The sequence below is a fragment of the Eptatretus burgeri genome, chromosome 1 (assembly GCF_056783735.1).
Source record: "Eptatretus burgeri isolate ZD-2024b chromosome 1, Ebu_testis_v1, whole genome shotgun sequence".
NCBI lineage: Eukaryota > Metazoa > Chordata > Myxini > Myxiniformes > Myxinidae > Eptatretus > Eptatretus burgeri.
In genome coordinates, this window is record NC_140961.1 from 4320834 (window position 1) to 4336288 (window position 15455).

At 46.1% G+C, this 15455-nt stretch overlaps 1 protein-coding gene across 11 annotated transcripts in view; it reads left to right on the forward strand.

The window, feature by feature from the left end:
- The window catches only part of LOC147033798 (DNA-directed DNA/RNA polymerase mu-like), an 83018-nt gene that overhangs the window by 61134 nt on the left and 6429 nt on the right, over nucleotides 1-15455 (forward strand). For 4 of the 11 annotated variants that reach the window (XM_085871178.1, XM_085871170.1, XM_085871115.1 and 1 more), the window contains 5 exons: nucleotides 451-771; nucleotides 7913-7996; nucleotides 8285-8367; nucleotides 8548-8604; nucleotides 14657-15038. In XM_085871178.1, the coding sequence (XP_085727304.1) occupies nucleotides 451-771; nucleotides 7913-7996; nucleotides 8285-8367; nucleotides 8548-8587 (528 nt within the window). In that variant the 3' untranslated portion in view covers nucleotides 8588-8604; nucleotides 14657-15038. Of the gene's footprint in view, nucleotides 1-450; nucleotides 772-7912; nucleotides 7997-8284; nucleotides 8612-8781; nucleotides 9724-14121; nucleotides 14214-14656; nucleotides 15039-15455 lie in introns of those variants that run through there. The other 7 variants (XR_015055430.1, XM_085871123.1, XR_015055429.1 and 4 more) reach the window with 6 other exon arrangements.

A 15455-nucleotide genomic window follows, 5' to 3' on the forward strand; every position in this document is an offset into this window, starting at 1 on the left:
CCGAGCTATTTGCTGGATGCTAGAAGTCGGACGTCTATTTCTTCCTTGATTGTGCGAGTACAAATATCCGATTGAAGGACAAATGGCACTCTATGAAGCAGAGTCATTGGAAGGTAAAGATGAGATAATTTTTGAAGCACTGGGATCGTAATTGCACCAAATGTACCACCACAGTTTCACCCAACCCACTGTGCAGTTGTTCACAGTACAGAGAATGAGCATTTTTGTGGAGAGATCTTAAGCATTCAAATACTTAGTACAGAGATTCCGCATTAAGGGAAGCACATCTTTTTTTCAAAAACGTTTATATCCCTGCTGGAACCGAATCTATCAAACATCAAACTCAACACTAGACATAACTATGGTGAGCACGACACGATGAGGCGCTCCTTTTATTTTGTCTTTGGTTTAATGTACTGCCATCCACTCAAACTCGATTCTCTTTTTCAGGGTTCCGTCATGTTTCAGGACTACAGGGACAACACGTACAAAGAGACAAACGCTGCAGGGTTTAACGAGTCCAAAAGCACCATGGACCGCTTTGAACGGTGCTTCACCATCCTCCGGCTGCCACTGTCTCCTCGCGTCACCAGCCACAAAGATGATAAGGTCACCGGGCGACAAGAAGTTAACGAGGCTGTAACGAGCCATTACACAACAAATCTGAGGAAGAAGATCCCCGAGCCTGGAGAAAGGGCTGTGAGAGTCGATTTTGTGGTGTGTCCTTACAGCCAGTATGCGTTTGCCTTGCTGGGTTGGACAGGTTCACAGGTAAGCTGTGTGGCTAATTAATGAGTAAAACCGATAATAATTACAAGTGTGATGATAACATTGACAGTCAATGACACTGACCGATTTGGGCGACAGTTCTGTTCGTATGTATGCATTTGAACCAGGGCTGTGGTACTGCCTGAGGGCACCGGAGTGCCGCTCCGGCACCTCGATCCATCCGAGGCGGAAATTTGCTCCACAACAGTTTAAAACAAACAAAAATACACCCACGTTCACAATCGGTTGAGTTGTTGCACTTTGTGTGCTTTCATGGTGAAATAATTGCGGTTAAAGCTTGTCCGCAACCTTGTACATGTCGATACGTTGGACACTTTGTGTTAGGAGTGATATCGTATTATAATTGAGCAAACGTACGTGGTTATGCAAGTATATTTGTGACCAAAACGTTGTCGTCTTCAAATTTTCTTCAAAATATCCTGCCATGTTTTATTTTTATCTATATATATATATATATATATATATATATATATATATATATATATATATATATATATATATATATATATATATATATATATATATATATATATCGAACCTAAGAAACACATTCATGACTTACCTGCATTCATCAGTGCTAATTAACGCTCCTGAAAGTAGCTCCGCGAAGCTAATGGGATGGCGCATCGTCTGTCTGTCCGTCCGTCTGTCCACAAACTTTTGCAACTTCTCTGAAACGAGACACACAATTTCGATGAAACTTCACCACAACCTTCATCACCCGGTATGTACCAAAGTTTGGTCACGGCATTAAAAAAAAATCAGGCCCGAGGGGATTATACAGGGGTTCCCCCCCCCCAAAAGAGGTATTTGCTTTCTTCTCCAAACCACACACGCAATTTTGATGAAACTTGACCACAACCTTCATCACCCGTGATGTACCAAAGTTCGTTCGCACAATTTATCACATTGACAAATGTGTCCAAGAGCCGCGTCCTAAAGGTTTTGTCTTCACCAGAAGAAGAAGAACAACAACTTCCGATATTTTGTCACGTGCCTTGATGGAGCCAATAGCGAGACCCGTCATGGAGGCTCCTCGTTCATGACGAGAAAATAGTGTATTTACGAAATTACAACACATTAAATGGAATAATCTTTAAATAGTAACGTGAACTTTTCGAAACTTTAAAGCAAATGTCCGAATATATTTAAAAGTTCATGATAGACGCTCTCAAAAGGCACCCTCAATGCGAGGATGTGTAGAGGTGTTTAGTATTTAAGGAGATCCGGATCCTGTATATAAAAGAGCCGCGTCCTAAAGGTGTTGTTTTCACCAGAAGAAGAAGAAGAAGAAGAATGCGGAGCTCTCTTCGAGCCAGCATTCGCTACGCGAGACGTGGCTAAAAATCGGGGTCTAAGGGGATTTATGGGGGGGTGGAGAGGGGAGAGAGAATTTGGGACTATACTCTGTGCAGAGCGTTGGTGCTGTTTTAGCAGTCTCCTTGGCTATTGGGGACAATCCTGGACGGCTCGCCACTCCAACACAAGATACCACAGAAAAAATCGGGGTCTATGGGGGTTAATGGGGGGAGGTTGCCGCCAAAAATATGTATTTGCTTTCTTCTCTGAACCACAACCTTCATCAGCCGTGATGTCCCAAAGTTTGTTCATGCTATTTTAAAAATCAGGGTCGAAGGGTGTTTACGGGAGGAAGGGGGGGGGGGGTTGCCCCCCAAAAGAGGTATTTGCTTTCTTCTCAGAAACTACACACATGATTTTGATGAAACTTGACCACAACCTTCATCACCGGTGATGTACCAAAGTTTGTTCACACAATTAAAAGTGAATACATCGGGATTTCCTTTCTTCTCCGTTCCATATTTTGTGGGTTTTCCACGTGCACCTGTGGTTCCCTGATTTTCTTATCCAGCCGCTACCAGGTGAGCACCCAAAGGTATTGCCTCCATTGTTTTTTGTTGTTGTTACTTTGACTTGATTATTCGAGATATGAGGTCGAGATACGGGCCAAAGAAAACATATGATTTAGAAACCCAGCCGGAAGTCCAAGGGAAGCGGTGTATTGGGGGTACATCTGCTCTGTACGGCTGGCAGTTCAACTTTCCCATCCAGTTGTTGATTTTCTGTTGTCTTTGCCATCCAGCTCTAACTAATAGCTGTAAATAAATATAAATGTGTTCAGTTCCTTTTTCTTTATACACATTGCATTCTGACTTCTGATTTACAGTATATATTCAGTCAGAGCACAAAATATATTTGGCTGACCTCCCCACCACCCCCCCCCATTTCCCTACCCCAAGCACAATCCATCCCAATCCCCCTTCACCATTCCCCCCTCCCTTCACAACTCCCCGATTCACCATCACCCCCCACTAACCCACACTCACCATTCCCCCCCCTTTCCCTCACTCCGAGAGAAAGCAGGCGCGGTCAAAGATGCCCCTGCTGCGGTGTACCGTCCACACTAGTTATACCAATACAGGTTATCAGCAAATGCTGAATACATCAAGAAGTGAGACAAACTTTCCAACGACTTAATATCCAGATTTGGTGAATTATCTTTTGTTCACTAAAAATATTTACACCCTGGAAGGACGTCAAGGCATGGAAAAGTTTGGATGCATACAACCAGTTGAAGTCTGGGTGGATCAATGATGTGGCTGTTCGTGTGAAGAATGGCTATCACGTTGTACGAGCAAAGCTCGGCCTATCATGCATCACTGACACGGATTCATGTTGGCACAGCAGATGAGCATGACATGACACATGTTAACATCATGCTTATCTGTTCTGCCATCTCCTTCAATACTCTTCTGGGATGTTTATCCAGCCCCAAAGTTTATCTTTCTTCGTCAACCCCAACAGAGGCACCGAGTAATGTGTAAAAGAGCAACGAAACAACTAATGCCGGCAGATGGAACCACCCGGTTGAACATTCATCTGAGGAACACGTTAATGAATTACCTGCTCTGTGGCACATCGAGATGATCGTTTATAGCTGGGTCGGGATTCAAACCCAGGCGAGACAGCTTTGAGGCGAGTTTGTGTACCTCTTGACTGAAGAAAAAACAAAAAAAAAAAATTTCTTAAAAAGATAGTTTTGTTGAAAAACAATGGCTTTCGACTCTCCGATCTGACCTTTATTAGTATGATTATTATTATTATTATTATTATTATTATTATTATTAAATGGGATTCTGCATTGTGAGATGAAGTGGGTGTGAGTGTTGAGCTTTTGTTTATCATGTTAAAATATGCATATTTCATTCAACACTCATTTTGGAAACTCCAATGGTTAATGTCTTGTTAAAACTCGATGTGATGGTGGGGTTAGGGTTAGGGGTGTGAGGGTTAGCCTAACCCGAACCCGAACAGCTCTGGTGATGACATAACTGCCGACATTTTTGCAGGGCTCGGGTAGCTCAAAAGTTGGCACCACACCACTGGTTTTCAAATGATACCTGAAATCGCACTCGTTTGGGTAAATGCCATCATGGTGTCCGCACAATGTAACCATGATCGAGTGCTCGCTGCCAAGACGGCGGTCATCATCCAGAAGGCTTCATTACTGTTGTTATTTATCCACGCGATGATTTCATACGATTTATCATTTTTATTGACCCACTCTTGCGAAAGACCTTGGCATCTTTAACATCCACCAGCAAACACGAGCAGAATTACAAGGGACGACACGTCCACCAATACCACTTTGTGACGTATGAAGCTGCTCGCCGGTTTGGGCATCAAACCCAGACGGCACCACCTCCAGAGGTAACCCGTGTCAACCTGTAGGTGTTGCGTGAACATAAGGAAGATGTGAAAAGGAGTTTGGGAGGCGTGGAGAGCGAAGGGAGGAAGGGCTTGTGTAGAGCATATTGCTAAGGGGTAGATGTCAAAAGTTCTGCCATTACTGGCATAAGTAATAAATAGATTGCCTCCAAGACTTAAACGTGTCACAAGGAATAAAAGATGAGGTGAGATTAAATTTTTAAAAATGTTTCCCTTTCTTCGAGCTTCTCCACCATTATTTAAATATCTTGTCGGGAATTTGGTAACTCTCTTTACAAGTGATGAAAAAGGCAACGAACGAGAATGAAAAAAGTAGTCGTGCAGGCGATGGCTGGCGTCGATCTCTGTCCGTGGACAAGTAGAACGATGGACAAAATCAACAGAACTTTGATCTGGGAAAGCAAGGAAAAGCTGATGTTTCACACGTTAACCCTTCATTGGAGCAAAAGTGCATTAACATCTGAAACGTCGTTTTTCCTCACTTCCCACGGCGGTTGGCATGCTCCAATCAACGTCCTGTTGAGATTATACTCGATGAACGAGAGACTGATTTGGAGGGATCTTCAGCAGCTATTCAACCTCGATGCCAGCCAGGATGCTACCGCTGGAGTGCGCACGTTTCCGTTTCCGACTGGGTGGCCTGATGGGCTACCTTTGGACTGTAACGCACGATTCGTCCAATTGAGATGTCGAGTCGGTGTCATTTTCAAAAGCTATGTCACGCACTTGTGCTTGAGCAATCACATGGCTGGCTGCGACAAAGTATCGAGTGAACACAGTTTATCAATTAATGGCTGGCATGGGAGGTCTCAGCACGTGCGCACCGATAAATGATAGCTGTGTGCTTTGCACGAGGGGTCTAGTTAAGACCTTAATGTAATTTTACAGGTAAGCTTTGCCCCGTCCCCCTCTTTCCCCCCCCTGTATCGTTCTGAAGGGTTGTACGTATTGTCATGTGGGGAAGTGTTTGCATGCAGAGGAAGACACAGATAATTGGCATTCCCTTGGTGTTGCCTAATATCTTGTAGTTAGTATTTGAATTTGTAACTCATCATTCACTCGGCTTTCTTAAAGTTGCCTTAATTTTTTTTTTCTTCTTTTTAACATTCTGTCTTAATTTCCTTTTGTGTGGGCATTCGTATTTGGGTAGGAATGCAATTTCCTCTCGATAAGTCTCGTCGTCTCAAAGGAAGATTAATTGGGTTTTGTGGAAAGGCATTGTTCCAGTTCCTTATTACAATGCTGATGGACCGGCTGGATTTTGGAAGCAAAACCTTAGACAGACCCACCAATCGTGTTGCTTCTTGAGCTTAACGTGTTGCAACTGTCATGGAGCCACACCTGGTGATCTATGGTGCCAGGGCATGTGTAAATTTTTTTTCCCATTTTGGCTTCGAGGATGTAAGACGCGGACTCATTCCTGTAATAACAAATGTCCCACAGGAGCTGCACGAGAACTATCTTCATGGTGTCCAGTTTGGGAGTTTCCGACAACCGTTGCCTCGTAATCGGGCCTTCTCAAATTTGATTCTTCTGTTGCGATGAAGGTGACCGAGTCGTGCCTGATCCAAACCCAGGCCACCGGTTGCCGTGAACTTGGCCATTGGGGAGGAGAGTTACAGGCGTCTGTCATGTGAACTGGCACCGGAATGATGTTTGCGAATGCCTGAAGATTGTTGAGTTCAGAGATTAATGGCCCAGAATCTTCTTAGCCTGCTTGCTTAGACCGAAAAACAGGAAATGGAGGTGGATGAGCCAGGAAGATACAAACTGCTGCAGAGCAAGGTTGGAAAGAAAATAGGTTTTGGAGGCCACAACGGAAGTATCACAGTGACTAATGAAGATGCAATGAAAACACTTGCGTGGCAAAGTACCTCCGTCGTCAATAATGTACCGTTCTTCCTGTATTGGAGCATTGCCGATTGAAAGCGCAGATTGGGTTGGACCGGGATGATCCCACAATGACAAAGGCATCTCTCAACTCGCAGATCAACTCACCGATGAGCCACAGGATGTAGTTCTACCTCCTGTCGTGTTTTATTATTTATTGAGGAAGATGAGCGGCGCTACCTTTCATGTCGGCACCATTGTAGCGCCCATCCCAAGTTGCCCAGAGATGTACGAGCCCACCGTGACGTGTGGACTGGTTGAACGTGCACACCAGACCTGACCAGGCATATTGGTGAGCGAGCCGTTTGTGTGTTTTTAATCGACGGTCCAATCGCCACGCATTAATTACCCTGAGTTCCGAAACGTTTGAAGCCAAATCCTTCATACTCGTCTCTCGAGTTAAATTTTAGTGCACACAACCTATTGAATGCCGTTGCAGTACACTTATGAGACCAGCATGCCCATGTGGAGAGTGGTGTGGGAGAGGAAGCATGGAAAAAGAGTGCTGTGTGTGAGAGGAGAAAGGGGGATAAGATGGGAGGGGGAGAATCATTCCTCGTTTTCTGGACGTGCTGCATTGCCATGCACAGCTTGTCGTATGTGGGAAGCTCAGGAACCAATTTTGATCATTTGGAATGCAGGAGAATGATTTGGTCCCATTAGTGAATTTGTGTGCATCTGTTTTCCGCTGTGTGCACAAGGGGTTGTTTTTTTTTTTTTTTAAAGCTGTGTGCAGCATTAAACCAAAATCGCCGTGAAGTTCCGCCCGGGGTGTTCAGACGCGTGTGCATTGCCACGTATCAGAGCAGCGCAAATGAGAGCGGTCGTTAATGCTGTGACTGCAAATTGGAGACAGTGGGACAGCTCGGGTGCACCATCCTTGGATTGGGGTTCAAAGGCAGGATGAATCGCTGAGATGCATCTGAGATGGCCTTCCTTTCCTTTGACATCCAGTCGGCGGCAGAAAAAAACCGAACGCTTCTTTTGTATCCCGCTGCTATTTGTTGACAAACATGTGATCAAAGGGAGGAAGGGATGCAAAAAATGCTCCGTGGTGGTGTATGCCCCCAAGTCGTACGCTGCTGTATTACATCCTTGGTTGAAATTCCATCCGATTTACATTTCCAACAGGTCCACAGGGCGTCGTGGGGTTCACTCCGGAGCACGTCACCCTACGAGGCATGTTTAACCGGCTTTGGAAGCTTCGGCCTTGTCCCATGTCCGTTGAACTTCCTTTGATTTATTCAACAAGATGTTCGTGTGTGTATGAGCTGTAGTACGAGTGTTGGCATGTGTGTATATATATATATATATATTGCAGAGGTTCGTGTTGAGGAAATGATTATATTAAGTTTTAAGAATGTTTCGACACTGACCTGACGAGATTGAGGAAGATTTGTTGCATGTGGCTTTGTTTTTGTTGAGTGTTTCCTTCACTCCTGAATTTGATTACCTGCGCTTTGGTTTCTGTCTCTCTAACCCATAGCAGTTTGAACGGGACTTGCGCAGATATGCCAGCCATGAAAAGGCCATGATCCTTTCTAGTCATCACCTGTTTGACAAGCAGCAGGTACGTGTGCTCACCATTTCCCACACTTTGCACTGATCACACTTTAATGACTCTTGCACGTGATTAAAAAGTGTAGGCCAATTGCGTACCTGCATATTGTCTAAAACCCCCCCTTGGTAATCAACTGCCGCGCAATGAGCACCTGCAAAGACTGGAACGCTGCCATTGGTCAAATGGGCCACATCATGTGACAGTAAATCCTTGTACGAACTCCCCCTGAGCTTTAGCAAAGTATGGCATCCATGAATGTGCAGTAGTTCATCACAGCAATTGACCTTTGCCTCTCAGAACACCTTTCTGCATGCAAACACAGAGGAGGGAATTTTTACGCACCTGGGCCTGCCATACCTTGAGCCTTCGTACAGAAACGCGTAAGTCCCCCTCCCACCACCCCCCACAGGGCGATGATTCTGGTTCTCAATCTCCAAAATGTTTGCACATCTTTCTGCGTGTAAAGCTGTGGATTGCAATTGCAAAGGAATTATTGTAAAATCTATTGTGCATTTGTTGTTGTTGATGATGTTGTTGCTAACTGCTTGGATTCAATGTAGGATTCTGTGCCATGACTGTCAAGCCAATGGGAATGAATAAAGATCGTGGAAATGAAAGTAAGCACCTTTGCGTTTGACGGTGTGATTATGTTGGCGAATGGAATTTCAGAGGGGTAGTCCTTGTGAGCTGAGAGATAATTTATGAACAGAGGGTAATGTGAAGTCATGTTGAAGTGAATGCTGAGACGCCTCAGAATGCATAGGAGACTAAAAGTGAACCTCCGTGGGATGTAGGTTACGATAAAGAGGAGGACACTCGTGTGTCCTGAAGGCAGGCTGTGAAGTGCTTACTTTGGCAGGAACATGATGAAGTGGCCTCTTGAAGTATGCTATGGCTGTCAATTTCACTGAGTGTTCCTCTGGCAACGACTGCCTCCTGCAGTCAAGGGGCTCTGTACTGCAACTCCCCATCATTTAAACTTGCATAAGGGGGTCATCTTGTTATTACATATGCAAAATGGTGTGATTTTTACTCCTCACCCCCAATCCCCCTCAATCACCCTCCACCATCTCCTTCCACTCGCCGTCTCCTGCGCAACTCGTGAATCTCTTGCTTCCAGTTTGTTTACTCTTTTGTTGTCCCAACATGCGTCACCTTCTCTCCCCCACTCCTCGGCATTCTCTCTTCTCTCCGAATCTTTCTCCTTTTAATCTGTTTATCAAATTAAAATTTCTCAATTCAGCCCATCCCATTATTTGGTGCATACATAATAAACTGATCCCCTGAAAGCAGTTGCAGGGTGTGTGTGTGTGTGCGTGTGCGTGCGCACGCGCAAGCGATGGTTTTTGTTCGAACACACCATTCCTTGGGGCAATGAACCCAGACATAAAGCCTTCTTGGAGCAGTTAGTGTTCACACGCAAGATTCGCACACTTTCTCTTTCTTAAACACCTGACGTATTCCTGCTGTGAGGTTTGATTACTTGGATCGCCATTCATGCTACAGTATGTCATACGATTAAAACTTCAAGCAGGAACCCATGGAACATCCTCCCAATATAAAATGTGACTTCAAATACTCATCCCTCCCCCAACTCACCTCCTCCCAAACCCCAAGTTATCAACCCCCTCCCTGCACAGACCCTAAGTACTCAACCTCCCTCTCCAAGCCCCAAGACTTCAATCCCCTCCCCACTCCATGCTTTCAAACGCCCTCCCCACCCCACCCCACCACAACTCAACCTCCTCACTCCATCACTGAAAAGTCTTCAATCCCCACAAAGCCTCAACCTCCCCCTCTCAACTCTGTCCCACCTTGGTCCCCTCCCCTCCCCAAGTCTCTGTCCTCCCTTACCCCCTTGGCATTCCCAGATCGATCATTTAAACAGCAGAATATGTAACTTTTGTATTGTGAGACTAAGGATCCGTCACTACTTGGGTGTCATTTCCCTGGTCTCTGAATATGCTCCGACTGAGGTGAGTGATCTCACCGTGAAGGATGCATTCCATGTCACACTCGAGTCTGTGGTTGATCAGTGCCCCAGGCGACATACACTTCCAGTCTTGGGGGATTTCAATGCATCGACTGGAACTGATAGGGATGGTTATGAGACGTGTTGGTCCCCATGGGTCTGGAACTGTGAACCAGAATAGCACCACGTTCCTTGACTTCACAAGAAGTCATGGACTGAGGGTGGCTGGTTTGTGGTTTCAGCACCCACAGGCTCTTCACTGGACTTGGTAGTCCAACGCTGGTGGTGTGGCAAAGGAGATTGACCATGTGCTCGTTGATGGTCGCGGGACGATGATCCAGAACTGCAGGATCGACCGGAGTGCTCAGATCCTCAACACTGACCACCAGCTTGTTGCCGCAACTCTGAAGTTGCACCTTAAATCCAGGAGAATGGTACCATCCCAGCCAAGGCTGGATGTTGGCAAGCTCAAGGATGAGAGGGTAGCTGAGGAGTTTGCGAACAGGCTGAGTGGAGATTTGGGGGGTCTGGGTGCTTTGGTGGGTCCTGAAGAGTTGTGGAGCGCCTTCAAGACCACCATTCTTTATGTTCCCGGTGACTCTCTTGGAACTCACCGGAGGGCGAAGAAGAAATTTATCTCTCAAGAGACACTGGATACAATTGACCAGAGTCAAAGGGCCAGGCTGAATGGCAGAGCTGAGCTGTTCAGGGAGCTGAGGCTGAAAACTGTACGTGCACTCAGAATGGACAAGGAGGCCTATGTGCGAGGAATCTGTGAGGGGGTAGGGCATCACCTGTGGTCAAGTGATTCTCATCCCGCTTACAGGGGAATTCGCGCATTACGTTCCTCCAAGCCCGTCCCTCAGTATACTGCAGTTAGAACAGGGAGTGGTAGGCTCTTGACAGAGGAGTCAAAAGTGAAGACCCGTTGGGCCGGTTGCTTTGATCTTTGTAAAGAGTTTGATTCAGTGAATCGAGATGCCCTCTTCAAGATTCTTGATTTTCATGGGGTGCCACCAAAACCGATCAATCTCATGTCTGAACTCTACTTTGGTACTGAGAGTGCTGTGATATGTGGTGGTACCATCTCTGACTTATTTCCATTTGTTACTGGAGTTAGTCAGGGGTGTGTACTGGTTCCCACACTTTTCAGCACTTGCATGGACTGGATTCTCGGGAGGATGTCGGAGAGATCAAGCTGCGGTGCATCATTTGGGAATGTCAAGATCTCTGACATTAATTTCACAGATGATGCAGTCATCTTTGCGGAGACTCCAGATATCATTTTGGAGGGCCCTCGAGGTGCTGAATGAGGAGTCGGAGCCGCTGGGATTACGGGTTTCCTGGGTCAAAACTAAGATCCAGGCTTTCAATGACATCTTGGATGCTGCTGTCCTGTCTGTGCCTGTTTGTGGCGAGGATGTTGAGGTCGTGGATGGATTCACTTACTTGGCAGTGATATTCATGTCTCTGCTGGCTGTGAGCCAGATGTCATCAGACGTCTGGGTCGGGCCTAGGGAGTCATGGATTTATTGGATCATGGGGTGTGGTGCTGCCAGTACCTGTGCGGGAGGACGAAAATCCGAGTCTTCAGGTCGTTGGTGTTTCCAGTCTTGCTCTAAGGATGTGCGACTTGGACTCTGACCAAGGATCTGAGATGGACACTTCATTCCTTTGGTACCAGGTCTCTTCGGAGAATCCTCTGCTATCGCTTGTCCGACTTTGTGTACAACGAGCGGTTGCTGAGAGAGACTCAAATGAGATTTGTTACCTGCATATTCCGTGAGCGTCAGCTGCGGCTGTATGGATATGTGGCTCATTTTCCTGATTCTAATCCTGCTCACAAGATTCTCTCAGCGTGGGAGCCTCGTGAGTTCAGGAGGCCAATAGGCCAACCACACGTCTTGTGGTTGCAGACTGATCAGCATCTCAAGGAGTTGGTGATGGGCCAAGCATCTTCCTGGGGGATGGCCAGACAGAGGCCCCTGGAGTACCGGTGGAAAGTGAATGCAGCGAATCGCTGCTCTGGCGCATGCTCCCATACGTGACCTGACCCTTCCCTCATCATGCTATCACCAACCTCACGAAAATCATGATCGAAACAGCAACAGCATGGCTCCAACATGTCATGGTCCATCACAGTCGCCTGTCCAACTCACAATCCCACGAGATAGCAGAGACCCTGTGGAATTGATACTCTCAAGTGACCATGAGCAACCTCATTGTGTCAACAAACGACCCCAAACCAATTATCTTCTTCCTTATACATATACTGCATACACATCATTAAAAGTCAGAAATGATGGATGTTTTATTTCCCAATCTCGCAAGATAGTTGGAAAAAAAATAGCAAGAAACTGCGCACCCTCCGTGGCAAAAGCCCTTGTTCGAGAGAAAGCCACATAGTTATTTGGGTGGTGTATAAGGCAACAGACACCATCGCTCCAAAAATGGAAAATATCCCGCGTTTGAGGGAAAAAACATTCCCACTGCCTATGTGCATCTACAATAATGTGTGTGTGTGTGTGTACGCTCCATCTATCTATAATTCCAGCTGTGTGTGTGTGTGTGTGTGTGTGTGTGTGTGTGTGTGTGTGTGTGTGTGTGTGTGTGTGTGTGTGTGTGTGTGTGTGTGTGTGTGTGTGTACGCTCCATCTATCTATAATTCCAGCAGTGTGTGTGTGTGTGTGTGTGTGTACGCTCCATCTATCTATAATTCCAGCTGTGTGTGTGTGTGTGTGTGTGTGTGCGTGTGTGTGTGTGTGTGTGTGTGTGTGTGTGTGTGTGTGTGTGTGTGTGTGTGTGTGTGTGTGTGTGTGTGTGTGGGTGTGTGTGTCCGCTGTTTCTCGACAACCACTGGTCCGATCTAATTGAAACTTCCAGGTATATTGCTGGGGCCCTGTCGATGTGCCTTTTCAAGGTTTTATATTAATCGGACAAGTGCTTCCCAAGTTATGGCCATTTATTTACCAAACCAAAACAGGACACATTGCTGCGTAGGCGTGGCCGATGGGGAAAGGGTGCCATTTAGTTACCAACACGTTGCTGCGTAGGCGTGGCCGATGGGGAAAGGGCGCCATTTAGTTACCAACACGTTGCTGCGTAGGCGTGGCTGATGGGGAAAATGTGCCATTTAGTTACCAATAACAGGACACGTTGCTGCGTAGGCATGGCCGATGGGGAAGAGATCCTCAGCTGCATTCCCCATTACGGGTTACAACATACAGACTTCCGGATAGTGATGACTTACTGTATTCTAATAATTTCTTATGCGCATTTAAAGATAAACACAATGCCTCTACCCAGTCGTCATTTACGAGAGCGAAGGAACGGCCTGTGTGGTTGTTTGAAAGTTTTTTTGTGGGGGGGGGGGGGGGGTTGCACATACGGCCATGCACGTACGGCCACGCGAGAGCGAAGGAATGGCCTGTGTGGTTGTTGTTTCTGGCACGTGGTTTGAAAGTTTATTTATTATTATTTTTTTATTTTTCTTGCACGTATGGCCACTAACGTACAGGCACGTACTAGTAAATCTAAAACCATGAAACCTAGTGGCCTGAAACTTTGCATGTGTACTCGACACGGGGAAAATTATCCATTCAAAGAACGGTACAAGAGTCGTGCACGAAGAAATGGATTTTTTTTAATTGGTGCAAATTTGCTTCGATCTTCCTCGACTGTCCTTCCTTCCTTCCATCCGTCCGTAAAAAATGAAGAAGAAGAAACTTTCTACCCCCCACCGTGTTTCGTTCGGTTATAGTTTGTTGTTGTTTAGTATTCTTGTGTTGTTGTTTGGTTTGGGGCTGATTGTTTTTCCTGTTGGGAAAATAACCGTCAGTCCCCCACGGGCCTACTTTTTAAGTGGTGTAGCAGTTTCACTGCACAGCTTCCTTCTGACACAGGTGCGATGGAGCTTCGTACCGACGAATCGCTGTATACATTGCTAATCGCAGCTGTTCCTAATCAGCCGATGTCTGTAAGCCATGGTTATACAGTCAACAGCGGTGTAGTTGACTTTTTTTTTGTTAACAGCGGTTGTTGTTTTTGTAAATAGACAATGTTAAGGTGATAAAGCAAACGAAGTACATATCCAGTATTAACATGGGTTCCGGTGTCTTGGTTAAATTTGAAAAAATTTTAAAATGTCACCTTCACCTCCGAGAGTTACAGTTCCAGAGCGGGTACACAAGATGGCATCTGCAGTTCGAGTTGCATCCCTCAAGGGAATCACATGTTATACTCTCTATCAACATGGTATGTGCTATTTGAAAGCGACGGGTGATATTGCTATCCTGTTTTAACGTACCCCATTTCTCTCAATCCTGTACTAATGCCGGCACACGTGACCATCCTCCCTCTACCCCCACCCCCCCCATTGCTTCCCATCAAGTCCCCCTCCCAAGCACAAGTCCAGAACATGCCCGTCCCCTCTGCACACTTCCCTCTCCCCACTTCCTCCTCCCATCCTCCTCACTCTCCTATCCTCCTCGCTTTCCCATCCTCCATCCTCACCCCGCTTTCACTTACCCTCCCTCCTTCCTCCTCCCTCCTCGTTCTTCCCCTCACTCCTCCTGCTTTTGTGCATGTATAATGCATCTTGGTTATACAGTTCAGACAATTGCAATTGCAGTGGGCAATGTACTGACACCAGAGACCTATACACTGACTCAAAATGGACGTATGATTTTCTTTTTCAGGTGACAACTGTGGTTGGAGTCGGGCCAGCTGTCCAACCAATGGGGCAAAGGCAGTCCGTCCACACATACGTGCATACATAGTCCAAGAATGAACTGGCCTTTTTCATGTATTAGATGAGTATAAAACAAAGTTTTAAACGGAAGTTTATTTTTCTTTCTTCCACCAAAACCACAGCTTTGTTAAAGAGCAGTCGTGACTGTGGTGCAAAGTGATTCCTGAAATATATTTTTTTGTTGTTATGCATTTGTTGACATGTGAGATACAGCAGGCTGATTGGTATTCTAGCAGGAAGCGATCTTGTGAGTCTGCAATAGAGTGGCATTTTGCACTTGCTCGTTTTGCCTTACAAAGAGATGCATGAAATGAACCTCGAGCGGGTGATGTTCGTTGTGCCCCCATGTTTTTATTTTCTATTTTTGAAGCTTTCATGTATCCCATGACCGAGCAGTTGTTCGGGGGCAGAGGCATTTTGCACTTTCCACGGGGAAATAGACCAATCGGTGCCGAAATCTCGTCCTTGGACCAGGTTTGGCCATGAATTTGCAATTTGCTCTGGGGTGCCCGCAGATTACTCGCCTAGTCTTCAATGGAAAGATACCGAGAAATCTTCAACCTCCACCAGCAATCAAATCCAGCAGACGGGTCCCCGTCGAGCGTCGGTCCACGAGATGGCCCACAACCCTCCCCGCCTGCGTGGCGTCAAACCGACAGTTTTTGGTCGGGCTGAGAATCGAGCCCACGTTATTGACTGCTCAAAGGTGAGTGCACTACCTCCACGCCATCCTGCTTCTAATCAAC